Consider the following 24,190-nt stretch of genomic DNA (forward strand, 5'->3'; position numbering starts at 1 on the left):
ATAATGTTCTTCTTTTGTGTCTTGCTATTGTGCAATAATATGCCTAGATCTAGACCTTGGTTGCTCCAGGACTACCTAGTAAGATAGCAATCATGTTATCAATTACCATGGCACTAAGAAGCACTCTAATTCTTGTACAATGCATTAAAATCCTCTAATGCTTCTGTTGAAACTATGGAAGTACTGTTTGAAAGAAAATTTATCATGTATCCTGAAGTAGGAGATTCTAAGATTATTTTTGTTTTCTCCAGAGCTAATTCAATTATATAAAAAATACTGAGATCTTTGTCTCTTGTGCCCAGACAATATGCCAGATTAAAAGATAAAGCATGAATGAAACAAAAGTCATAAATGAAAAAGCTTTCTCCATTACTGCCATTGTAGGTGATTGAATCATGATGAGCAAAGGAGAATATTTATATACTTAAACAATAACCCAGACCTTTTTACTACTACTTGTACTTCATTCTTGAATACATGCTCTCAGTATTCAAGCTGGTTGAATAGGGTTTCTATTTTATTAAACGGCCATTTCAAGTACTGAAGGAAATGCTTCCTAAAAATATAGCTAACTTAAGGGAATTCTTTTGCATAAATTACAATGATAAATATTGAAGAGTGATGCATAGAAAACAGATTAAGACATCTTCGATACAGGATAAGTCTAATCAACAATTATGATGGCTAAATAGCTCCAGGATAAATTCAAAAACATTTTTCAGGCTCACAATACAGGTTTCTGGCTAGAAATAGTGTGTCAAGTCTACGTTTTTAAAACTCTGCTTCTGGCTTTATATACTTTTCCAATAACCCACTGCAAGAAAGAAAAGGCCAAACCAGATCAAACTTTGTGTCTAATTCAACAAGACTTGTTCATTAACTATTACTCCAGCTGTGACAATTAGATATAGACATCTCTGAAATCAATCTTTAATGTTGTTGTATACTTAGAGCTAAATTATAGTTGAAATGCCCCTTGGTTTATGTGCTTAACTTTAAATGGAAGCCAGTGCTTAAGGAATGTTCTTCAATGGAATTTTGCATGTCTGTAAATATGACATCATACAGTAAAATTTCAGCTTGTTTCTCAGGATACAGTTAGTGCTTGGAGTAAAAGTGAATCCAGGAGTTAGTTTCTGATTGCCTACTTTATATCTTGTTGGATTTTAAGCTTGTCCCTAGACAACCTCATTGGTTTTTCGGTTTACTGCATACGTTTCTGCTCAGAATGTCTTGAAGAATATGATTTATTTATTAAATTTATAAGGTGCCCATCTCACTATTACATGATTTGATTGTAGAAGATGTTAGAACCTTAGTTTATCTTGGACTTGGACTTCTATTAGAACAGTTACCATGACTGTAATAAAGAACTCTGATTCATAATTTCAGGAGGCAACCATATCACCTTCACTTATTAAAAATTAAGGATAGGCAAACTGTAGCATATGGCTTACAAGCACTTCCCTAATGTCTTTTTGTGCCTCATAGAAACAGCTCTACCACATGAGTGAAGCTAAATCTGGGGGGGGGGGGGACTGATATATTTAAAGAGCAAGATAACCATAGCTTGCCAAATATCCCACTGCCCCTAGAAAGCCTCAAACAATAAACTAGGGTTCTTGGCTACATAAAAACAGCCAAATAGCTTATTGGCGAAGTTTCCTCTAAATTCATGAGGGACAATGGCTAGGTTTGTTGGCAACTTCAACACAGCTCCCAACATGAAATAAACATAAAACTGTCCCCCAGCTGTGCAGCTAAAGGAAACATTTTCTAACACCTAGGTGTTTAGGATCTGGATAATTATGACAATAAGTACAGATAATGTTAAGAAATTTTATTTGGCTCTGTGATGAAAGCACATAAATTACAAGTGGAAGAAACATCATGCCACAAAATTGCATAGGGTTCTTACAAAAAATGTGAATTATGCATCTAAAGGCTGAAAAATAAAATTATATACATGTTAAATGATTATTTTTCCTAAGTGAAAGCAAAACCACTATTTCCAATCAGCCAATCACATACATTATTTATACCAATGTTCAATAATGTTAGTTTCAAATGAAAGCAAGCCCTATCTAAAAGAAATCTCTTACAACCATGTTGACAGCTAAAATGTCCAAATTCTCTGTCTGAAGGTCCGTCCTAAGCTGCTAAAACAATTCTCAGTAGTGTATCTGAAGTATACAGTGGAGCCCAATGTAATTCAATGCAGCTCTATTCTCTATAGCAAAATGTCCACAGTAGATTATTTTGACATGTTTAACATATAACAAGGCAAATACATAGAAGGCACAAGACTCTCACATCATAGACTCCTTTTTCATTACCTTACTTTATTTCAAGTAATATTCATGATAAATGATGTATTACTGCAAGTTTTAACAATGCAAGATATACAATATTACACACTAAAACTACAACTGCAAAAAGGGGCACTGTACAGATATTAAAAAAGTAAGTACAGTCAATGATCAGTTACAAATGTACTGAAAACCAACTACTCTGTCAACCATTAACTTGGTAACTTTACATCATAAATTAAAAAGCTTATCAGGGTTTCTCCTACTTGTTTGAAACTGCAGTATACAAGCATGGCAAAGAAATAACTATTGAACTATTATCAATACTGGATTATTGTAGCCTGTCTAACTTGAAACAAACTTATTTAACTTTTATGTTAGAAAATGCAGCATTAAACTTTGACCCTTCCAGGTTTTTATATTTAATGATGAATAATATTGATCTTCAAAGTGCAAAAGTAGAATAAATGATAGGAGTCATCTTCTTAAAATCAAAATGATACTTTTCATTTCCATTATATCCTCTAAATTACTCCATAAAATGTAAGCAGTTTATCTTTTATATACTCTTAACAATGTGCAACATTTCTTCATGCATGATGTAAATAATGAAAAAAAATACTGTTTAGCCAAAATTTTAGTTTCCCTATGTACACTTAGCATTTAATTCAATTTCTATTTTGTTTGATCTCTATTTATTGCTTGCATTTAAATAAAATAAGTTATTTTTACTGAGCTCCTGAGGGAAAACAAACTACATATACGCTGTTATGTATTCCAACTCCTTACTATTATCAGAACAAACTATAGTGTTTCGGTAATATCCACATAGTAGAGCAGTAAGGAATGCTGGGGGTGGAACTGTAACCTTTGTAAGGTTAACTATATAAAGGGGTAGAATTAATCAGATTTGTCTGATTCTTTTTCACATATATTTTAGATTTGAAACATCTACATTTCTATACACTTGGGAAATGGCATTTCCATGTGCGTTCCATAGATTAAAAAAAGAAGAAAGCTATAATAGCACAAACCAGTTTAATAATTACGGTAGGTCAATGATGCAACCCAAAAATAATTGAAAGCAACATTTTTGAATACATCTTACATTTGAAAGTAGTACAGAAGTCTGAATGAAAGATTCTGATTGTGCAACAATTATTTCATAACAGTATCAGTTATCTCTGACAGCTGTATGAGTCTCTTTCCTAAAGCTTTCAATTTTACCTCAAGGGAAAATTCGGCAAGAACTTGTGTCTATGTTTGATTTACAGAGACAGAATGTGCATACACATATGTGAATTCCTATCACATCTGAAGCATGTATAATCATTTTATTATATTGATTTTGGTTTGGGAATATATTCTACAGTAGTAGTTACCACAGTTACAGAGAACTAACACTGATAGTTCTCTGTTGAGACACAACCAGCACAGCCAATTATCACTGCACAGAAAGCTAAAGGAAAAAAAGTTTCTTTTCTCAAAGTGCCATTGTTAAGATGACGAAAGCTTTCAAGGTGTAGTTGCCAAGGAAGTAACAAAACAATTACGGATACTGTGATAACCGTGGGTGGAATATTGTGTCACTTCTGTTTCATAAAGAGATGTAAACACATTTACCTGCACAAAACATAGTGGTCCCCAAAGAATGCTCCAGCCTGCTCATGGTTTAAAAATGACTGGTGTAAATATGGCCAGATAAACACCGACCTCTTGGTTTATGCCATTAAACTAAAAAAGAAAAACAAGGCCTACAAATAGGATGTAATTTCCACACCCAACTCATTTGTTTTAGAGATTAGTACAATCCCAATGGAGGTCTTCCATATCTGAAGCTGCCCAATGGTCATTCAAAAAGAGAAACATTCCTGGGGAACAACATAGTGACTTGCTCTGTCAGAGAAATTTAAGATGGGGATCTTTGTGGGAGCTGTTAGAGAGGTGTATCAAATACTTTTCCTGGATTATCTTCTAGCTCTTCATTTTGCAGTGGTTTGTGGTTCAATTTTCCACCATCGGATGCCAGGGAAGAACTTGTAGAGCTGTGATCGCCATCCTCACTGATTTTGCCTTTCATCGCTTCTTGAACAAATTCCAAGATTTCCAGTGGCAGTCTTTTGAATTTGTCTTGATATTCTTGATCAAGTTCAGCCTGTAACTGGAAATGACATCAATATTGTCATAAATAAAATCATAATGATTTACCCTCTGCTTTTTTTAAACAATAGGAAAAAAAAACCCACACTCCCTTGACTGACATTTCCAAATGGTGAAAGGGGAGGGACTGCATTTGGTTATTTTTTTCCAGATGTGAATTTGGCATGAGGATGGGGAGGAAATCTACCATTGGCTGACTTCCTTTTCTTTAGAGCATGCAGGAAGATTGTTCATGTACCAATAAGTCATAAAGCAACTATGTTAACTATTACAGCCTGCTTTCCAAAAACTCCATCATTCTGGATGCCTTGATATCAAACATCTGCATCCAATGCTTTCCAAGTATATTGGACCTACTCCTATAAAATACCATGTTGCCAGGGAGATTGTGGGAGCTGAAGTCCATCTTGAAGGTATCAATTATGTGCAGGCTATCCCTATGTGTAGATAGGTTTAACTTTGAGACTCAATGTAATAGTCACATGACCAGCAGAAATTTTGCTGTCTCTGCCATCACTATGAATCTTGATGGAGTAAAATGCACTGTAGCATCCTTGTGTTAATTACTATTGCTATTTAGTCATGTTTTGGAAGACTTTGATACTGAGAAATATATGCTAAATTAAAAGTAAAGTCAACTTTTATTCAAAATGTAAAATGCTCGACTGATATAACCAACAGAACTGCATTTGCTGATTTACAAAAATATTAAATGTATTGAAAGAACACTGTAATCTATGAGTAATCTGACACCAGTTGATAAATACCTATTTATTTATTTGGTGTCTATTTGATAATTACATTCTTATGCAATAGTAATTAGTACTGAGCATGAATTAATCCAATAGTAGTTACTATTAGACACTAAACTGCTTATGAAAGAGTGCTGAAACATAACAAATCTAGAGTCCAAAACAATATTTCTAAATGTTGAATTACAAGTAAAAAAATCTCCATAGAAATTCAAATGATAAGGCTAAGCCATGATGTCCAGAAATGGGAAAACTGCTGCACCATATTCGGAAATGAATTTTTACTTTAATTTGGTGACGCCTCACCAGAGAAACGCCAATTATTATGAAGTCAGAATTGTAATTGTGTTGGCATTCACTCTTGAATCTATTAGCTAGGCCTAATATTCAATTGTAGCAGATTCAATTACAATGGTATTTTCAGAATTCTTCCCACGAGAACTGAAATATGTATTTTAAAAAGGCAAAGATAAATGTTTGTTCTTTTTAATTTAGGAATAACAATGCTCTGCTAAAGATTGACCTCTGGTTATGTCCTTCCACCAATAAAAATAGACCCATTACAGATGAGATTCTCCTCTGCCCAACGTGAATCCCCTACTTTATAAAAACTGAGAAACCCTCCAAACAAAGAGCAAATTCTGAGGTGCCTGGAGGTGCAACAGGGAGAGAGGGCAATGCATGATTTAAGATTACAAGTTCATATCATTTACCTGGAATAAGTCCCACGAAACTAATCAGGACTTCCCAGTAAAAATGCATATATTATCAAAGTGTAAAAACTACTTGCAATGAATATTTGCATTTCTAATATCCAACGATCTGTTACTTTAGAACAGGGGTGTCAAACTCGCACACGTCATCACATGACATATCACAACTTTTCCCCCTTCGCTAAACCAGGGGTGGGTATGACCAGTGTGCGATGCATCTGGGCCGTGGGTCGCGAGTTTGACACCCCTGCTTTATATATTATAAACTCGCGACCCAAGGCCCAGATGCATCACACACTGGTCATACCCACCCCTGGTTTAGCGAAGGGGGAAATAAAAAAAAACTTATCTTTTTTTAATGATTAATACAGAGGAACCCAAGTCTGTAAATATGGAAAAGTATCAATCATTAAAAAAAGATAAGTTTTTTTTATTATTTTTATAATAATATCAGAACTAAATAGCTTAAATATTTTAAAGATGTGGTCTGAGGAATTCCAGGGTTGAAGTCCATACATCTTAAAGTCGCCACAGTTGAGAAATACTGATCTAAATGGTATCCAAGATTCCAAACCTTTTATAAAGTATGTATTAAAATATATAAAATAACAATGGCATCTTTCACTGTAATAGTCATAGCATGTATTAATAACTGTATGTTAGGAGGGGCTGAGTAAAATCTCTCAAGCAATTTTCTCCCTCTCCTGGAGTTACCAGGAAATGAAGGTGGTCAAATGTTCTCATACTACCTTTTGCACTGAGTCATGTACTGTACGTTTCCATGAAATATTTCAAGTAATTTAGCATTAGTACAGAAGTACAATTAGAAATGAAGAAAAAAATGGGGACGAGAGGAAGACTTTAGAGGTAGTTTGGGAAGCAACAAGCATATTAAACTGTTCCACTGATGTTATATTGATATTGTGCTCCAAGGAGATAGTCTAGCAGCCCATGAGATTACTGAAAAGTCACCATGAAAAACACAATGTCTAATCCCATCGCTCAATTCTAACCACAACCTCCAATTACTGCACTGAGAAACTGAAAGCAATTCAGTGAATCTACTACCAGGCTGCCTCCAGCAGTTTTTTTTAAAAGATACTTAATGTTGGATCCCAAGAGCTGTGAGGCATGCAGAAAGACACCTCATTTTCATTAGTACTAATTGAAGAAGATATCAGTGAAAGTCATTTAATGCAGCTATTCGAGGCACGTATTGGTCTCCAGGTTTTTGCCCAATATAGTGGTATTCTTGAGGAGCCAAGCACATAGTTTCCTATTCAAATGTGTTTCCTAAATATGGGGTGGTTGGTAGAGTAAATTATCACAGCTCACTGCTCTTATAAATACTACTCACAGGTTTCAGGTACCTTGGAGGAAAAAATGTTTACCTTCCAGTGAAATAAATCTGGAAGTGTATTAGCCTTGCTAGATAGAGGATGGCAAACAGGGATGGTAAAATAGCTGAAAGAGGAAAATCTTTATACTAACTCAGGCTATATCATTGCTTCTTGTGCCCAATGACAGGAAAGTACAAGAAGGCAGGATTATATCTCCCAACAATGAAAGATGTTAGGACTACAGAAAATAGTTCAAAAGGTAATTTTCCTCCTTCAAAGAAACAAATTACAGGTGGTCCTTGACTTATGCCCACAATTGAGCCCAACACTTGCTAAGCAAGACAGTTGTTAAGTGAGTGTTGCTCCATTTTGCAATCTTTCTTGCCACAGTTATTAAGTAATCTGGCTTCCCCATTAACTTTACTTGTCAGAAGGTCACAAATGGTGATCATATGACCCAGGGACATTGCAACGGACATAAATAGGAATCAATTGTCAAGCATTGATCACGTGACCATGAAGAAAAAAGAGTCACAAGTAATTTTTCTCAGTAGTAACTTTGTTGTAACTTCGGACAATTATTGCTGTAAGTCAAGAACTACCAGTAATCTTTTTGAATACAGGTCATTCAAAGACTCTTGCAAAATTTGGAGGGCAATAAAAAATATTTAGATATAAATATTTAAATATATTTAGGTATAAATTCCAATGGTAAATAGTAAAGAACTTCCTGCATGATTCTGCACATTGATATAGAAATATCGGGTGGAAATTTTTGATTTTTTTTACTTTGTTGAGGACTGCAGTCTTCATAATTGTAAAATCTCTGATCAATTATTTGAAAGAACTATACTGTATATTTAAAATAAAAGGGCAGTTCCTATTTCAAGTGAGGTGGTCATCCACAGAGTCATCTTAAAAGGGAAATGGGTGGCATAAAAATCTAATAAATAAATAAATGATATAAGCCATACAGTTTAAGATACTGTAATATTTTTTCAATTGTTCAATATTTGCACAAGCAGCAATTAAAATGGTTTGCAGTGCTAGATAAAACACGAATAAGGAAACGAAGTTGAAAATCAGCTGGAGGAAGTGTATTCACCCACCATTGTCTCTGTATAATGCTTTTGTGGTGTTCTACACAATGATTTACAACAATTATTTTACTGGGCAATCCCATCATAATAATGAAGTAGTCTTGGGGCTGCCAAGGGTTTTTATTTGCTAGAGATATGAGTGAGGGAAGCAGAAATGCATATATGCAAGAGAGAGAGAGAGGTTTTCTAAGAGAATAGCAAGTGTAGGGCTTCAATTCAATAGCAGAGTACAACTGACTCAACAGCATTTCTCAATAAACCTGGAAAGTTGCAATATATCGGCATTAGTTTGTTAGAGATGATTCTAGTTTTTTCGTACTATTATAAAGATGGAATGATTATTCACAAAGTACTCACTTAAGTATCAAAATCATACACAGCCCTTCTTACTGTAGATCTTAACTTTGAGATTAAAAAAGAGGACGCACAATGCTATTGTCTTATTCTGACTGCTGACAAAGTTTTCATAAAGGTAAAGGTTCCCCTTGCACATAAGTGCTAGTTGTTTCTGACTCTAGCGGGTGGTGCTCATTTCTGTTTTAAAGGTGAAGAGCCAGCACTGTCCGAAGACATCTCCATGGTCATGTGGCCGGCATGACTAAATGCCAAAGGCAGATGGAATGCTGTTACCTTCCCACCAAAGTGGTCCCTATTTTTCTACTTGCATTTTTACATGCTTTTGAACTGCTAGGTTGGTAGAAGCTGGGACAAGTAACGGGAGCTCACTCCATTACGTGGCACTAGGGATTTGAACCACCGAACTGCTGATCTTTCTGATCGACAAGCTCAGCGTCTTGGCCACTGAGTCCCTATCAAAGTTTTCATAGTTATAGCCAATTTAACAGGTAAACCAGAAACACATTATGCAATTATCATGACCTGTGTAAGACATTCCATAAACACACTAGTTGTATGCGCAAAAAAAGGACATCTCGATTCCTACTATGGACAAATGGTTGCAGAAGTTGATGGAGTTGGCGGAAATGGCAAAACTGACTACTTTGATTAAAGAAAAGAACATAAATACTTTTGTTTTCATATGGAAACTGTTTCTGAACTTTGTGCTTGAGGTGGCAAAGAAACTCTAACTTTGGTTTTTACAGATTACGCCGACAGATCTTTATAGAAATGACTTGTTCATACTATTATGGAAAAGCAAAAAGCTGTGATTTGATGTTAATGCCTTATTTTACTATAACAGAGAGAGTAGGAAGTCAATGTTTCTTTTTCTCCCCTGCATCTTTCCTCACACTTCTCCCTTTCCCCTCCTCCCTCATTGCTCTCCTATTTACTTTTGTATTTTGTATTTTATAATACGCTATAACTTAATAAAAATGTTTTAAAAAATACACTAGTTGTGAGAACAAAACTACGGTTAAATATCATGAAAAGCAGTGAAGCCAGTGCAAATATGAATGGTAAGGAAAGCTGCTGAGATATTTGATATTAAAGCACAGAATACACGTTCAGAATGTATCTTATAAGCTAACCTCCACCCTCCATCCGAAACGCACAATCTAGCAAGGCTTGTGTGTTTATCCTGTTTAACTGTTAGATTACGTAACAAGAACTGTCTGTTATTTAAGTAGCTGTAAAGTCAACCTTTGACATTAATTTCAAACAGATCTTATGCAGTAAACGACAGGTGAGAATCTCAGGAAGTAACTGCAGACTATTTAATTACAGCAGTGAAAAAAGGTAGCCCTTTGCTGTAAGTACCATGCAAGAAAAAGTTATTTTGCAGGCCGAATAAATCACTGTGCAAATCCATTTAAATAAGTCCACACTGATTAGATTGTTTCTCATTAACAAGTGTGGGAGAAACTGACGGTTGTGTCATGATGCTTGAATGTTACACTTTTCTTTTGTTGAATTACCTGGGAGACCTAGAAGGACTGACCTTGAAAGATGGTGGAGAATGGCAAATTTTGTGTGATCCTATTAATGGCATTACGTTTAACTTGCGAACAACTGATTATTGTTAAACAGAAACAATGAGATATTTAAAATATGCTCCATCAACACTGAAGAATACTGCAAAGCTCTGGAATTCTTTGCTACGTCCTTGGAGCAGCCCTCAAAAAAAGGAGAACCACTGATATGGAGTAAAGTAAACAAAGGCAAGAACAATCTTCACAGCTATTCCCCACTGAAGCAAAATGTTAATTTTAAAATATGTAATAACCCACCCATCCCCGCCCCAGATAATATTATCAAATAAGACTAAGCAATTTGAGCTTCAATTTCCATTATTGTTCCTGAAATGATCTTTATAGATTTTCACCATTTTCCAGTGATATATTTATTTATTTATTTATTATTTATTTATTTATTTATTTATTTATTTATTTATTCATTCATTCATTCATTCATTCATTCATTCATTCATTCATTCATTCATTCATTCATTCATTCATTCATTCTGGTGCCGCCACCATCTTTCTTTGAAGTATCCAACGTAACTATTTCCACTCTATCCTAAAATCCGGAAGACTCAATACTTGCATAAGAACTTCCACAACTATTACATTCAGTGGAATGTGATAAAGTAAAAATAAATGATTCAATTGTTTGTTATCATTACTCATACATAAACTCCTTTGCCTAGGAAGCTACTTTACCGCACCAGCACTCCTGTGTCTGCCTGCCTGCCTTGATTCACACATTGCCAATTAATTATCCTCTGTTTCTTTTCCAAGGTGTTAAATAAAATCCCCCCCCCGCTTAAATTAATTTTCACTGTGCAAATTTAAGTACATATTATTTTTACAGAACGGCAATTAATAGAGAGTTTAAAGAGGATTATTTCAAAGTAGACACTATCAAGAATTTTTTAAATAACAGTGATTGAAAATATTGAAAAATAATGTTCACTTAATCATAGGTCTCTTAATTATTTTTGAGCGGGTAGAACTGGGGATCGTATATGAAGAATTTTATAGTTGCACAGTTCTTGTTGGTAATTTTAATCTATTGAAAATGAATATTTATCCAACAGATTTCATTCAGTTAAATCATAAATTCATAAATAATATTGTAGATTCCTAAGAAAGACATTAAAAATCACACATTACTTCAATATTATTGACAAAAATACTAAATTACACCAAACTGGATAAACACTGTGTTTGAATTAGTATCAGTTTTATAATCTTCTGTGAGGCTTATTCCCAAAGAAATATGCAATCAATTTTCAAGATGGATGGAAGACTTTGGGAATTGTAGTCTAATGTTTATAGAGAGTGCCAAAATAGGAAGGCTGGGGTAAAGAACTAGAGTTTAATGTTTTACAACCTAAAGAATGATGTTCTTACAGTGTGTTTGTTAGCTATCTCTGGCAAAAAGTCATTATTTTTCACTGGCATAATCTGTGTATAATTTAGGAGACCTATAAGCTTGCCTTTTGAATTTTCTAACTATATCAAATAATCAAGATTTAGTTTGCCTCTAGAGTTCCTTAACTACTAATAACTTATTAGTAGCTAAGGAACTACTAATAAATTAGAGAATCTAAGAAAGTAAAGAACATGCCTTAATATAGCAAGAGATCCAATCACAGGAAACTACAGGAACGTTTTATATTTTCTAAAGCTATTAAAGCAATACTGTAAATGGAAGTACCAAACACTGGCCTAAGGAATATATGATGCCTTCTTAAAAGTTAAGCAACCTGGGCAAAATTGCAAAAATGATTTTAATGCTTAAAGCCATGTGAGGGAAAGCCAAACTTTTTTCGCAATCATTATTTGTAATTTTTCTTTCTTTTTTATGTAACTGCAATGTATTGGCAGCTGGGGATGTTTTAATATATGTTGAAAAGTATTGGTGTTCTTAAAATATAATAAACAATGGAATGGAAATCTGTTCTAGAAGGCATGCAATGTCACTGTCTTCGGGCATAATTTTTCCCCCAGATGAATGTGGAGGAACATGTAAGGATGAATAGACTAGCTCCACTCTCTCAATTCAAGTTCACTAATTAGATGAATACATCCCTGCATGTAGGGCAAGGAAAGCCTTTAGGGAGCTGGCCAGCTCTACCTCTTTCATAGGCAAAACCTCTTACAAAACATCTGAGCAGGATTATGCAATAACTTTAAAAGAGACTTACAGATTGAGTACGTATGTATATATACCTGAGGAAGCTGAGCTTACTTGAGGGATCATCTTGCTCCTATCCCATCAACCCATCTCACTCAATCAGGCAGAAAAGGTAAGATATGGACCCATCGGTTAAAGAATTATCTGTCGTTGCCCCTGCCCCACCTCTTCTCCTAGAGGTCTCCTGGTCCGTCAGAAGAGAGTGAAGACCTGGTTCTGTCAATTTGTGTGGGGCCCATTCAACCCTGAGGTGGTTAGTGCTTTGAAGGTGTTCTCTTGCCTTTTCATTTTTAACTTATTTTATCCATGTTTTTACTTGTCTCCCATTTTACTGACTTGGTATGTACTGTGGTTTTTATATCTAAATTTGAGAAATAATTAAATAAATGTGAGCCAAGGTTGCCAATTAAGATTAAACTAAGGAAAACTGGATTATTTTATATCTTTCATATCCCCCCATTTTGAGCAGTGTGCATTTTGCTGTAGCATCAATATGCTACAGGGATCTTCCTTAGCATCCAGCCATCTTTTTGGTTTTTAATTGGCTGCATCCAATTACACATCCACAGCCCTGTCCTGAGAGACCCTAAGCCCTTTTCTGCAGTTATTGCTAAAAGGCGTCATAGAAGATTTAATTCTAGCTGCCCTTAACTCCATCAGTGGAGAAAAAAAAATGAAAACAGTAATCCCAAAATATGTTCAAGAATGGAAGCTGCATCCAGTTAACTGCAGCTGTTAACTGCATTCAGTTCTGGTCGCAACAATGTAAAAAAGATGTTGAGATTTTAGAAAGAGTGCAGAGAAGAGCAACAAAGATGATTAGGGCACTGGAGACTAAAACATATGTTTAATGAACAGAAGGACTAGGGGAGACATGATAGCCGTGTTCCAATATCTCAGGGGCTGCCACAAATAAAAGGGAGTCAAACTATTCTCCAAAGCACCTGAAGGCAGGACAAGAAGCAATGGGTGGAAACTAATCAAGGAGAGAAGCAACTTAGAACTGAGGAGAAATTTCCTGAGAGTTAGAAGAATTAATCAATGGAAGAACTTGCCTCCAGAAGTTGTGAATGCTCCAACACTGGAAGTTTTTAAGAAGATGTTGGATAACCATTTGTCTGAAGTGGTGCATGGTTTCCTGCCTAAGCAGGGGGTTGGACTAGAGGACTTCCAAGGTCCCTTCCAACTCTGTTATTCTATTCTATTCTAATATGCAGAACATATTATGGCATCAAATGTATTAGCAGGCAAAACCAACACTGTAATGCTAATACATACACTGGATGGTATTGCTTTTGTAGGGGGAAGGAAGCTTAATACTGATGGATCAAAATAATATATTTTATTTTTCATGCATGCTTTTTTCTAAAGTAAAAACACATATGCAGAAGGCGCCCATTGGCAAAGTTAGCTAATCTTCCATATTTCACACCATATGCTTTCCATCTTGAATTTTTACAGTTATATAAGTACGTTAAAATACAATCTGCCAAGCAAAAACACTTATGTCTCATAAACTACATACTGTATTACAATTAGATCCAAAAGATGACTATGTGGAAGACAGAATTCCAGATCTCCAGAGCATATCCTGTCAAACATGACAATATGTGCTTGCAATAAATTATGTCACAGCTTCCAGTATTGAATTTACTATGTGGTTGCTGTTTAGATGTCTTTGGCAACACTCTGAAGAATGTAGTGGCCCAACAACAGGAAACTACATACTGCTACAACCACCTTGCTCTTGCTTTTAACCTTCTTTTGCTCATCTAATGCCGTTCTTTGAGTTTAATTAATAACCTTCCCTGGATGCATTTATATAAAGGATAACTCTATCAAGCTGACCATTATACACAATTTTGCCATCAGATGGAACATAACAATCAACGGAGTTTTAATTCCATAGGGTTTGCAATTAACTGCTGAAGTTATTTAATCATTCCTGAAATCTCAGATGCAAATCATAATAATCTCCCTAAATATTACTATTATAATGCATTTTATGGTTCAAGTGATTCAATTAGTGTTTTTTTAAAAATTACACTATTCCAGTCAAATCAATTTTATTGCATAGGCCCCGATGACTAGAAATAATAAGACTACGTAACACTGTTTTTTAAAAAAGCAGTAACAAAATGGCTGAAATATCTGAAATTGCCAAAAAAAACCTTAGTTTAAAAAGTCACAAATTATCCTTCCTAAAAGCTACCCAAATTGAAACAAGTCTGCCTATAATTTATTGATAATGTTTGTTTTTCCCTTATGATTGGTTAAAATTTGGTTCATTCCTTCAATTAAGTACAATCCCATACTTTATGTTCATATATTTATGTATATATGTATGTATGTATGTATGTATGTATGTATGTATGTATGTATGTAGATATGTATGTATGTATGTATGTATGTATGTATGTAGATATGTATGTATGTATATATGTATTTGTGTTAGTGTTACAACCCCTGGTATACCCAAATATGGGAGGGAGCTCACTACTCCCCCTTTCTGTCCTTCGGCTCATTACAGAAGACCATCCAGGCAGAAAAAATATATATGTGGTGTGTGTGTGTGTGTGTGTACGCGCGCGGTTTAAAAATGCACTGCTTTCTCTTGGGAATTATATAAAGGATATGAAAGAAGTCAGCAAATCAAATTAGTTTCCTCATTTGCTCCTCAAGCAACATGTAGAAAATCGTCCTGATTACTGCGGGTACAATTTGCATAGCTATAAACATTTATAGAATACTAATTTTCTGTAGTCAACTATTAGAATTTCAAAATTCTTGTTCATGAAACAAGACAAAAGCAAAGATATCAAAATAACAAGGCTCTCTAATTACAACTTCATCTTTGATATCCTTAAAATTGGACTCTTGGAAGCGATATTCATCTATTTTGGGTATGTCAAACTATGTGCAGTCCCACATTGAGTGAATTATGATTAACCAGACATGCTGCAATGTATATTTCCTCCTCCAAAAACTTATGCAGGAAGATGCTGATTAGCTTGCAGTGACATATGTAGATGGCATTTTGCTTTTCATCTGAAAATTCTTCCAAATAAGTTGCTTAGAAATTATCCTACATGTTCTTACAAACAGGGTTAGAGCAATTCCTGAAAGTGATTCAGATTTCACAAAGGGCTGCAATCCCTTTGTGGAATCACTGTAATTAATAAGACTGGTGTTTTTCATTAATAATATGGATTTCAGTGACCCGTAGTGGGCTTCTCTGAGTCAGCTCACTAAAGGCTGATTTAAGCTCATACCCAAATGAAGATTCCATGTTCAGTGTAATTCTGAATATGGGCTGCTGAAGGCTGCTCTGTCTTCATATCCTTCCCCTGAAATTTGTGTGAGCATGTTGCCAACAGATCCTGGATCAGAGGGACCCTTAAGTCTAAAGATCATCAAAAATCTGTTTCAAAAATATAGACGTTTCAGTGCATTGTAATCAATGTAAAACTTGTTGGGATGACTTTCTCCTAACACAAGCATCTCTTGTTAGTTTGAAAAGGTAGACCATAAGGTAGGGTAGACCATAAGATAAAGTAGGCCATAACCTACTACTAGATAAAGTAGAAGAATGTGGGTTAGACAGCATCACCACCAGATGGATTCATAACTGGCTGACCAACCTCACTCAACGTGTAGACCTCAATGGAACCGCATCTACATGGAGGGAAGTATGCAGTGGAGAACCCCAAGGCTCTGTTTTAGGCCCAGTACTCTTTAACATCTTCATCAATGATTTGGATGAGGGAATAAATGGGGAACTCATCAAATTTGCAGATGACACCAAGCTGGCAGGAATAGCCAACACTCCAGAAGACAGGCTTAAGATACAGAAGGATCTTGACAAACTTGAACATTGGGCACTATCTAATAAAATGAAATTCAATGGTGAAAAGAGTAAGGTTCTACATTTAGGCAAGAAAAACGAAATGCACAGGTACAGTATAGGTGGTACCTTGCTCAATAGTAGTAACTGTGAGAGGGATCTTGGAATCCTAGTGGACAACCATTTAAATATGAGCCAGCAGTGTGCAGCAGCTGTCAAAAAAGCCAACACAGTTCTAGGCTACATAAACAGAGGGATAGAATCAAGATCAAGTGAAGTGTTAATACACTTTATAATGCCTTGGTAAGGCCACACTTGGAATACTGCATTCAGTTTTGGTCAACACGATGTAGAAAAGATGTGGAGACTCTAGAAAGAGTGCAGAGAAGAGCAACAAAAATGATTAGGGGACTGGAGACTAAAACATATGAAGAACGGTTGCAGGAACTGGGTATGTCTAGTTTAATAAAAAGAAGGACCAGGGGCGACATGATAGCAGTGTTCCAATATCTCAGGGGTTGCCACAAAGAAGAGGGAGTCAAACTATTCTCCAAGGCACCTGAGGGTAGAACAAGAAGCAGTGGGTGGAAACTAATCAAGGAGAGAAGCAACTTAGAACTGAGGAGAAATTTCCTGACAGTTAGAACAATTAATCATTGGAACAGCTTGCCTCCAGAAGTTGTGAATGCCCCAACACTGGAAATCTTTACGAAGCTGTTGGATAGCCATTTGTCTGAAATGGTATAGGGTTTCCTGCCTAGGCAGGGGGTTGGACTAGAAGACCTCCAAGGTCCCTTCCAACTCTGCTATTGTATTGTAAAACCTGAAGTTGCTTCATTCTTCTAACCTGCAGTTTCAAACTTTTTCAGGCCATAAAACTCTTAGTATAAAAGTTATTGAAATTCCTGATCAAAAAGAAAAACTGTAATGATAGAAAGTTGACAATAAAACATATACTAAAAGATGTTAATTTCTGCCCATCCATAATGAAAGGACCAATTACGAATGTTTGACAGGGGTCTCAAACTCAAGGCCCGCGGGCTGGATCCAGCCTGCAGTGTGCTTAGATCTGGCCCATGGGGCCACCCTGGAAACAGCAGAGGACTGGCCCGCGGTGCCTCTGCCAGTGAAAACAGAGCTCAGGAGGGCAGCATGTAGGCTGCAGGACATCGAGCTGGCTATGCCCAGCCTGACCACACCCACTTATTCCCCCCTCCCAAGGTCAAACACAAACCTGATGAGGCCCTCAATGAAATTGAGATTGACACCCCTCCTCTGGCAGATGGAAATCTTGTGGGCCCATTCAAAGCTTTTCATCTGGCCTTCTTTGGGAGAAGGGGAGAGAGGCAACGTTGGGGCAGGATGCAAAACGTGGCAGCTGTGGCACCCCCCCTCCCTTCTCCCAGAGAATACTATGTGGCCAAGGCATTTTCCTAAGTAAAGATTATGGTCATCATGTTCACCTTTCTGGCTGTACCTTACAAAAATTCTCATGGACACAGTTTTATCATTTGTTTCTCATGGACCCCCATCAAATTCTTATAGAACTTTAGAGCCCCATGGAACATCAGTGGGAGGGGGGGAACGTGCTTTAGCCTAATCTTTTTGCTTTATACTCTGCCTCCTCCTGATTCTTGTTTTAAAGCAAAAGACACACAAGGGAGATGTAGCTACATGCATGGTTTGTGGGAACGCTGCTGCCTAGGGAAACAATCAGATGGAGGGTAGAGAGGGAGCCTGCAGCTGCATAATAGCAGAGAAAGAAACTCAGAAAGGATCTCCATAACTTGGGCTATAAAAACAGACAGGAGATTTGTACTTCCAGACTTGCATGATTCAGTTAATATAGTCTGACAATAAAGCTGAATTAGTTTATCTGTTTATGTTTCCTGTTTGGCCTACCTGGGAAGGCTGACACTACATTTCTCCTGGCTACAAATAAAATAGTGGGAGAAGCAGCAGATCCACAGACCAATAATACAGTTCCTTTTCCCATATGAGGAACTTGGTTGCTAAACTATTTCCAACAAACAGGTCAGTTTTCTTTTGAGGCATTCAGGAGGGATCCAAGAAATATTTTGAAACAGTAGGTTAAAGTACCCAGCAAGAACCTGGGGATAATAATTTCATAATTGGATAATTATAATTGGGAGTTTCTATTATGAATGGCTTTCTCTCCCTGTCAAGTCTAAGGACATATTATATAACGGTCACTAAAAATATTCTCCAAAGAATTCTTTCCAAAGCAACATTATTATAACAGTACATTTCTTCTTTCCCATACATTCTTTATCTTTAAATATGTAGTCTCTTGCCAACTCTAGCTGGGTCCCATATGTAAGTTGTTAGCATTCCATTTAACTCTTGTTAAACAATTGAGAAAAGTTAAATAGTTAACAGCTTGAAACAAAATGATTGCTGCCCAGTGTCATAAGGAATGCAAAGTACCATAATTTAATGTATAAAGAATATCACTTTTACAGAGTGGGGTGCTAGTGCTGGTGAATTGCAGCATTTTCTGATTTTCTTAGTTATGCAGTAGAACAGAGGTGTCAAACTCGATTTCATTGAGGGCTACATCAGGGTTGTTTGACCTCGGGGGGCCGGGTGGGCATGGCTGGAGTGGGCGTGGTCAGCTGAACATCAATCGTGTTGGGGGAACTTATGGTAGCCTAGAGAAGGCTGGGGGAATCCTCCTCCAGCTCTCTGCCAGTGAAAACAGAGCTTGGGAGGGCTGTGTGTGTGGCCCTCTGGGGCTCCGTTGTCACTCGCAGAGGCACCAAGTCGGTCTGTTGCTATTTCCAAGGCACCCCCATGGGCCAGATCTAAGCATCCCCTGGGCCAGATCTGGCTCACGTGTCTTGAGTTTGACACCCTTGCAGTAGAAGGCTGTGTTTGAAGGACATTGAATTTGGCTCCTTACTGTCCTATTTTTATCTTGAATTACTAGAAAAAAAATCGGTAATGTTTGGAGGTTATTCATTTCTTTTTAATACTTTGAACCTAAATTTGAAATGTGTCCTCATGGTTTTAAGAATATCCTATGTTGGGAGTTGAAAAGACATATAGTGCCATCCTATGCATGTCAGATCATAAGAAATCACTGAAATTCAGGCCATTACTTTGAAGAATCAGTGAAACAGTCAGGGAAAAAGCCGTTTCACAAACAGCCTGTTTTCTTTGAGTCTATTTTATACAAACATACACAGAGACACATTTTAATTACCATTTCTTCCTAAATGCAAAGGTTTTAATTTAATACATTGTATTCAATTGGGCTCAATTTGACAGCTAAGATTTGCTTTAAGGCTTACGTCCTACAACCAATATGACATGACTAGATTGGTCTCCCTGTCTCTTCACCCCCCCCCCCCCCCAGCATCCATCACATGCCATCCACGGTTCAGAAATACATGAGACACTTGAGCAGAGAGAAGGAATCTGTTCCATTCTGGATATCATTTTGTCATTTGATGGATGTCATTGGATATGTCTCCAAGCCAATCAACAAACATAATTAAATCAGGAAAGAAGGATTGTAAAATATTTAAGAGCTTGTCTTTTATATACTTATGTGGCACAGTTGTCAAATATATATGGTGTTTGTAGGATTCCTGTATCACAAGCCAGCCTGGGAGGTCTTGGTTTGTCAGGAGACATCCATATACAATAATCTATTAGAAAATGAGGAATCTTTTTTTAAACAGGAGAATTGACTGGATGAAGTCCCAGGAGTTCATGCAGCTCCCAATTCCCCCCCCCCCCCGAGATCCACAGTATTTTTCCAAAATTTCTTATCAAATTTATTGTGACACAAGGGGAAATACTTAAGTAAGTAGCTAGAACAAAAAGACTATCTTGCTTTATTTTTTTAATAAATCTGTAAATAGAACCAGATCCTGTTTATTTTTTGTCCTAATCTTCTTCCATTATGTTTTGGAGGTTGATCTCTGACATGCTACACTGAGGCAGGGCTGCCTGGTGTGGGCTGCAAAATAATACTTTTTCTATATTCCTTAGCTGCCTTCTGCTGGTTGCTAGGATTTTTGCAACCCCAATATAGCAACCTTATTCAAAGTCCATGTATGGTCATATTCATCTTTCTCTCCAAGTCATGTAGAGAAATAGATAACTTTATTCCAACTCAGCACGATTACATTTGGTTCAATTTCCATAGGCTTTAGATATGAGCTACAGTATGTCCTTCCTTCCTTCCTTCCTTCCTTTTCTGCCACAACCAAAACACTCTTTGTGCCTTATACCTGTTTTCCCAAAAACAAGACCTCCGCGGATAATAAGCCCAATTGGGCTTTTGAGTGCATGCTCAAATAAGTGCATGGTAAAATAAGCCCTCCCCAAAAATATTGCAACACAGCAGCAGCCATGAGGTGACCACACTCGCTGCCTCCTGCACCTCAAAAATAATAAGACCACCCCGAAAATAAGGCCAAGCGCTTATTTTGGGGGTAAAAAGAAAATAAGACCCTGTCTTATTTTCGGGGAAACACAGTAGGCCATATGCACAAAACTTGAAAGCAATCACAACATTCATTACCTATAGCTTTGCAGGCCCAATAAATTGGTGTTAATATGCTTCCAGTGAACACCAATAAGCACCTGTGCTGTTGCATTTTGGAACAGCTGCACTTTCTGATTAGCCTATAAGGGTAATTCCATGTAAAGCGCAATGTGATATTGAATGATGAGGAAGGCATGAATTGCTATAGCCAGATCTCTTATTCCAGAGAGCATCACAATTGGCATACCAATTGTAATTGGTCATAGACTGAGCTGTAGCCTTGAGTCCAGAAGGATATCGGGTAGTGCCTGCTCATCAAGGAACAACCCTGATGGCAATGGAAACTCCCCATAAACAGCACTTCACTCAACTAGGGCTCAACTTCAGTCTGTCCTTTCTTATCTGATATCTTATAGCCTCATGCATTGAGAAGGGACACCAGAAGCATCTCTCTTACAGATCAAGGTAGTGGTAGTTTCAATTAGGTTTAAAAAGCAGAGAGAACAGAAATGATGCCCGCTTCACCCCACCATTGGGCCAATCTCTCCTCTCCCATTATCACAAACTGAAACTGCTCACTGAGGAAGGGATGGAACTACTGCAAAACAAAATCTTTATTCCCACCCCCACCCCCCCGTGGATCGTCCAATCAGGTACCATGGTGGATGATGTCAAATTGAACAGTAGCTTTATCCTTGCGAGCATTCTAATTACATTTATTTATTTTTCTTGGAAATAAAAGAATTATCTGATTTTCTGAGAGTTTCCTCCAAAGTGGTAGTATTAGTGCAAACATGGCAATGGTTATCATGCACAAGCCTATTACCGCACACCACTCCCCAGAAATTTGGTTCCATGCGCATAGAGCTCAGATATGACTCCAGTTCTCTTATTCCTGTAGCATGTTACTATTTTGCAAAGTAGATGATCCTTAAAAATGGTGTGCCATTTCTCTGTGTCTTCAAAGAGTTGCACTTGCGAGTCAAGGGTTTACATTCATGTTTTTGAATCTGTCCCTCTAAAAGAGATGTCTTTGACTCCTTGATCCAGTGAGCTGTCATTCAAGTGTAGCATCTCATATAAATGCCTTTCTATGTGAGGAAAGTCTGGTGTTTGATTCATAATAAAACCAATAAAACCTCACTAGCAATTAGCGAAATCTGAATATCATGTCAGAGAATTATGAGAACACTGCAATGTTAGGAAGGGTTGCAAGATATATTGTCTTCTGAGAAGAAGAAACACCAAGGATAGAAACTAAGAAATGTTTCATTTCAACCCTGAGCTACAAATATTCTCCTTTATTGAAACTTGTATTTCTTTAATCAAGAGAGGAGTCCCTGTTTATTCATATCTAAGTGACCTTGGGTAAGGTCAAGCATTCAGCCTCCATGTCTTTATTGCTAAAAAAAAAAGTAAATTATGATAGGGAAAATATCTTGTAAGCATCTTTGATGAAGAGGATTAGTTTGTGGGCATGTGTACAAAGCACGTGTAAACTACTCTGGATATTAAACAGATGCACTGTCTTGTTATCCCATTCTATGCATCTTTTTAACATTCTGAACACTCCTAAGATTAAGCTTTATGAATGTAGAATGATGGCTCATTCAAGCTAGTGTGAACTGAAATTCCACATCACCTTGGCACAGCATGCTTAACTCCTGAGAAGCTGCCAACGTTGGCTAAGAAGCCATGCAGAAAGAGGATATAGAATGGCAGATACATTGATTTAATATGCAATGAGAACCAGTTGAAAAGCTTACTTCTTAGCTTTCTCTCCTAACTCCCTCTGCAGGCCTAAATACTACTACAAAAGTTCTTCCAATGATCTAAATTGAATGTTGGGGCAAACAGGCAGGGTGAGAAGGCTGGTGGCCTTAAGAATGCATTAGTTCAGCAATTCAGCCTTCATCGACTCAATGCCTTCACTGAATACAGCCCATTGTTTGGGGTGAGTCCAAATGTTTCTTAAGGCCACAATCCAAAACAGATTCATTCAGATAAAGTTGCGTCAGATACTGAACTTTACTCTTAGTAAGTATGCACAAGAGTGCACCAAAAATGAATTGTTGGTTACTCCAATTGGATTAACTCTGTTTATGATATTTTTTGAATTTATTTTTGGGATAAAATAATTTAATACATACATGCTGCGATGTATCCCCAGGTGGCTGTAGATTTTCCTTATTAAAAGAGATCTGTCCCATACTGACCAAATATCTGAATGCTTAAACTGAAGCACGTGAAGTTCTAGTTTTATGATTTTCCTCCAACTTTTCTTTCATCCTAGAGAAGTTGTTGGAAATTGAAATTATATGCTTCATTACTGAAGAGTAAGCCCCTGAACCTAATGAAGATTATATCTCAGGAAGCCTGCATTGTAAATCCTGAGAGGTTCTTTGTTGGAATGCTTGGCAAATATATCAGCAGGGATTCAAAATAACGTCTTTGTACAATCACTTTGAAAATGCTAACTTAAAAGCTCTGGATTTGCTTGTTAGCATTTTGGGCAATTGCTCATAGTGGAGTCTTAATTCCCATTTCAAAGAATTACTCCTGGTACAACAGAATGCAGTTGTTCCATTATAAATGCAATACTGTATAACATTTATCTTAGTAGCTACTGAAACAACACGGGAAATGTATGCAATCTGTAACTTTTGGGTTTCATAAGGCCCCTGTTTTGCTTTAATGAGGCCTTTGGCTTATATATACAATATTTGCAGGTGTTAAATCTAAGGCTTTTTAAAGAAATGCTTTATCATCAGGAACAGAAAGAAGGGGTGACACAACCCATATTTGTATATATCTCTCCACTGTCTATTTCAGCCTGCCCTCCCCAGCAGGTTCCCTTGGAAGGAATTTAGCTTTTGCCAGATAAAATGTTGACAACTCAAGCCATAATATAAAACTGAATAGCATTTCTGAACTCTGTGCTACATGGAAGCTATTGTTTTATTATTGCATTCATTAATTGCTACTGCTCATAGTTTCAAAGCAAAGTTTATTGGAAGGATTGAAATTAGCAGGAAGAGGAAGTTAAGATCAACAATTTATTTATTTATCTTTAAAAAAAAACGGGATCATATTGGTTAAATAATCAATGGGTAACACCAGAAATTCAAAACATGCAAAGGTATGGAGATGAATCAATGGCTTTTATGTTAGGATATATATGTATATATAGATAAATAAATAAATATATAGTGGTTAGTTTTACTAGAGAAGAAAGGCAAATGTTTCACTCACTTTCACTAGTCTCATACTCCATTTCTACTTCTGTTTTTCCTCCTCTCCTTCTGGTTCTTCTATGCTCTTTAAAACAAATCCAAGGATCATTTCAATTTTA

The 24,190-nt window shown here is 36.6% G+C and overlaps 1 protein-coding gene across 2 annotated transcripts in view; it reads right to left on the minus strand.

Annotated features, from left to right (window-relative positions):
• Nucleotides 1-3,328: 3,328 nt before the first annotated feature.
• PLCB1 (phospholipase C beta 1) overlaps nucleotides 3,329-24,190 on the minus strand; it is a 510,832-nt gene continuing 489,970 nt past the window's right edge. The window contains exons 32-33 of one of the 2 annotated variants that reach the window (XM_081940154.1): nucleotides 24,091-24,156; nucleotides 4,332-4,470 (exon numbers count right to left, since the gene is read on the minus strand). In XM_081940154.1, coding sequence (XP_081796280.1) covers nucleotides 24,115-24,156 — 42 coding nt within the window. In that variant the 3' untranslated portion in view covers nucleotides 4,332-4,470; nucleotides 24,091-24,114. Of the gene's footprint in view, nucleotides 4,471-24,090; nucleotides 24,157-24,190 lie in introns of both variants that reach the window. The other variant, XM_081940153.1, reaches the window with a different exon arrangement.

This window comes from Natrix helvetica (assembly GCF_964273705.1).
Source record: "Natrix helvetica genome assembly, chromosome: 2".
Classification (NCBI taxonomy): Eukaryota; Metazoa; Chordata; class Lepidosauria; order Squamata; family Natricidae; genus Natrix; species Natrix helvetica.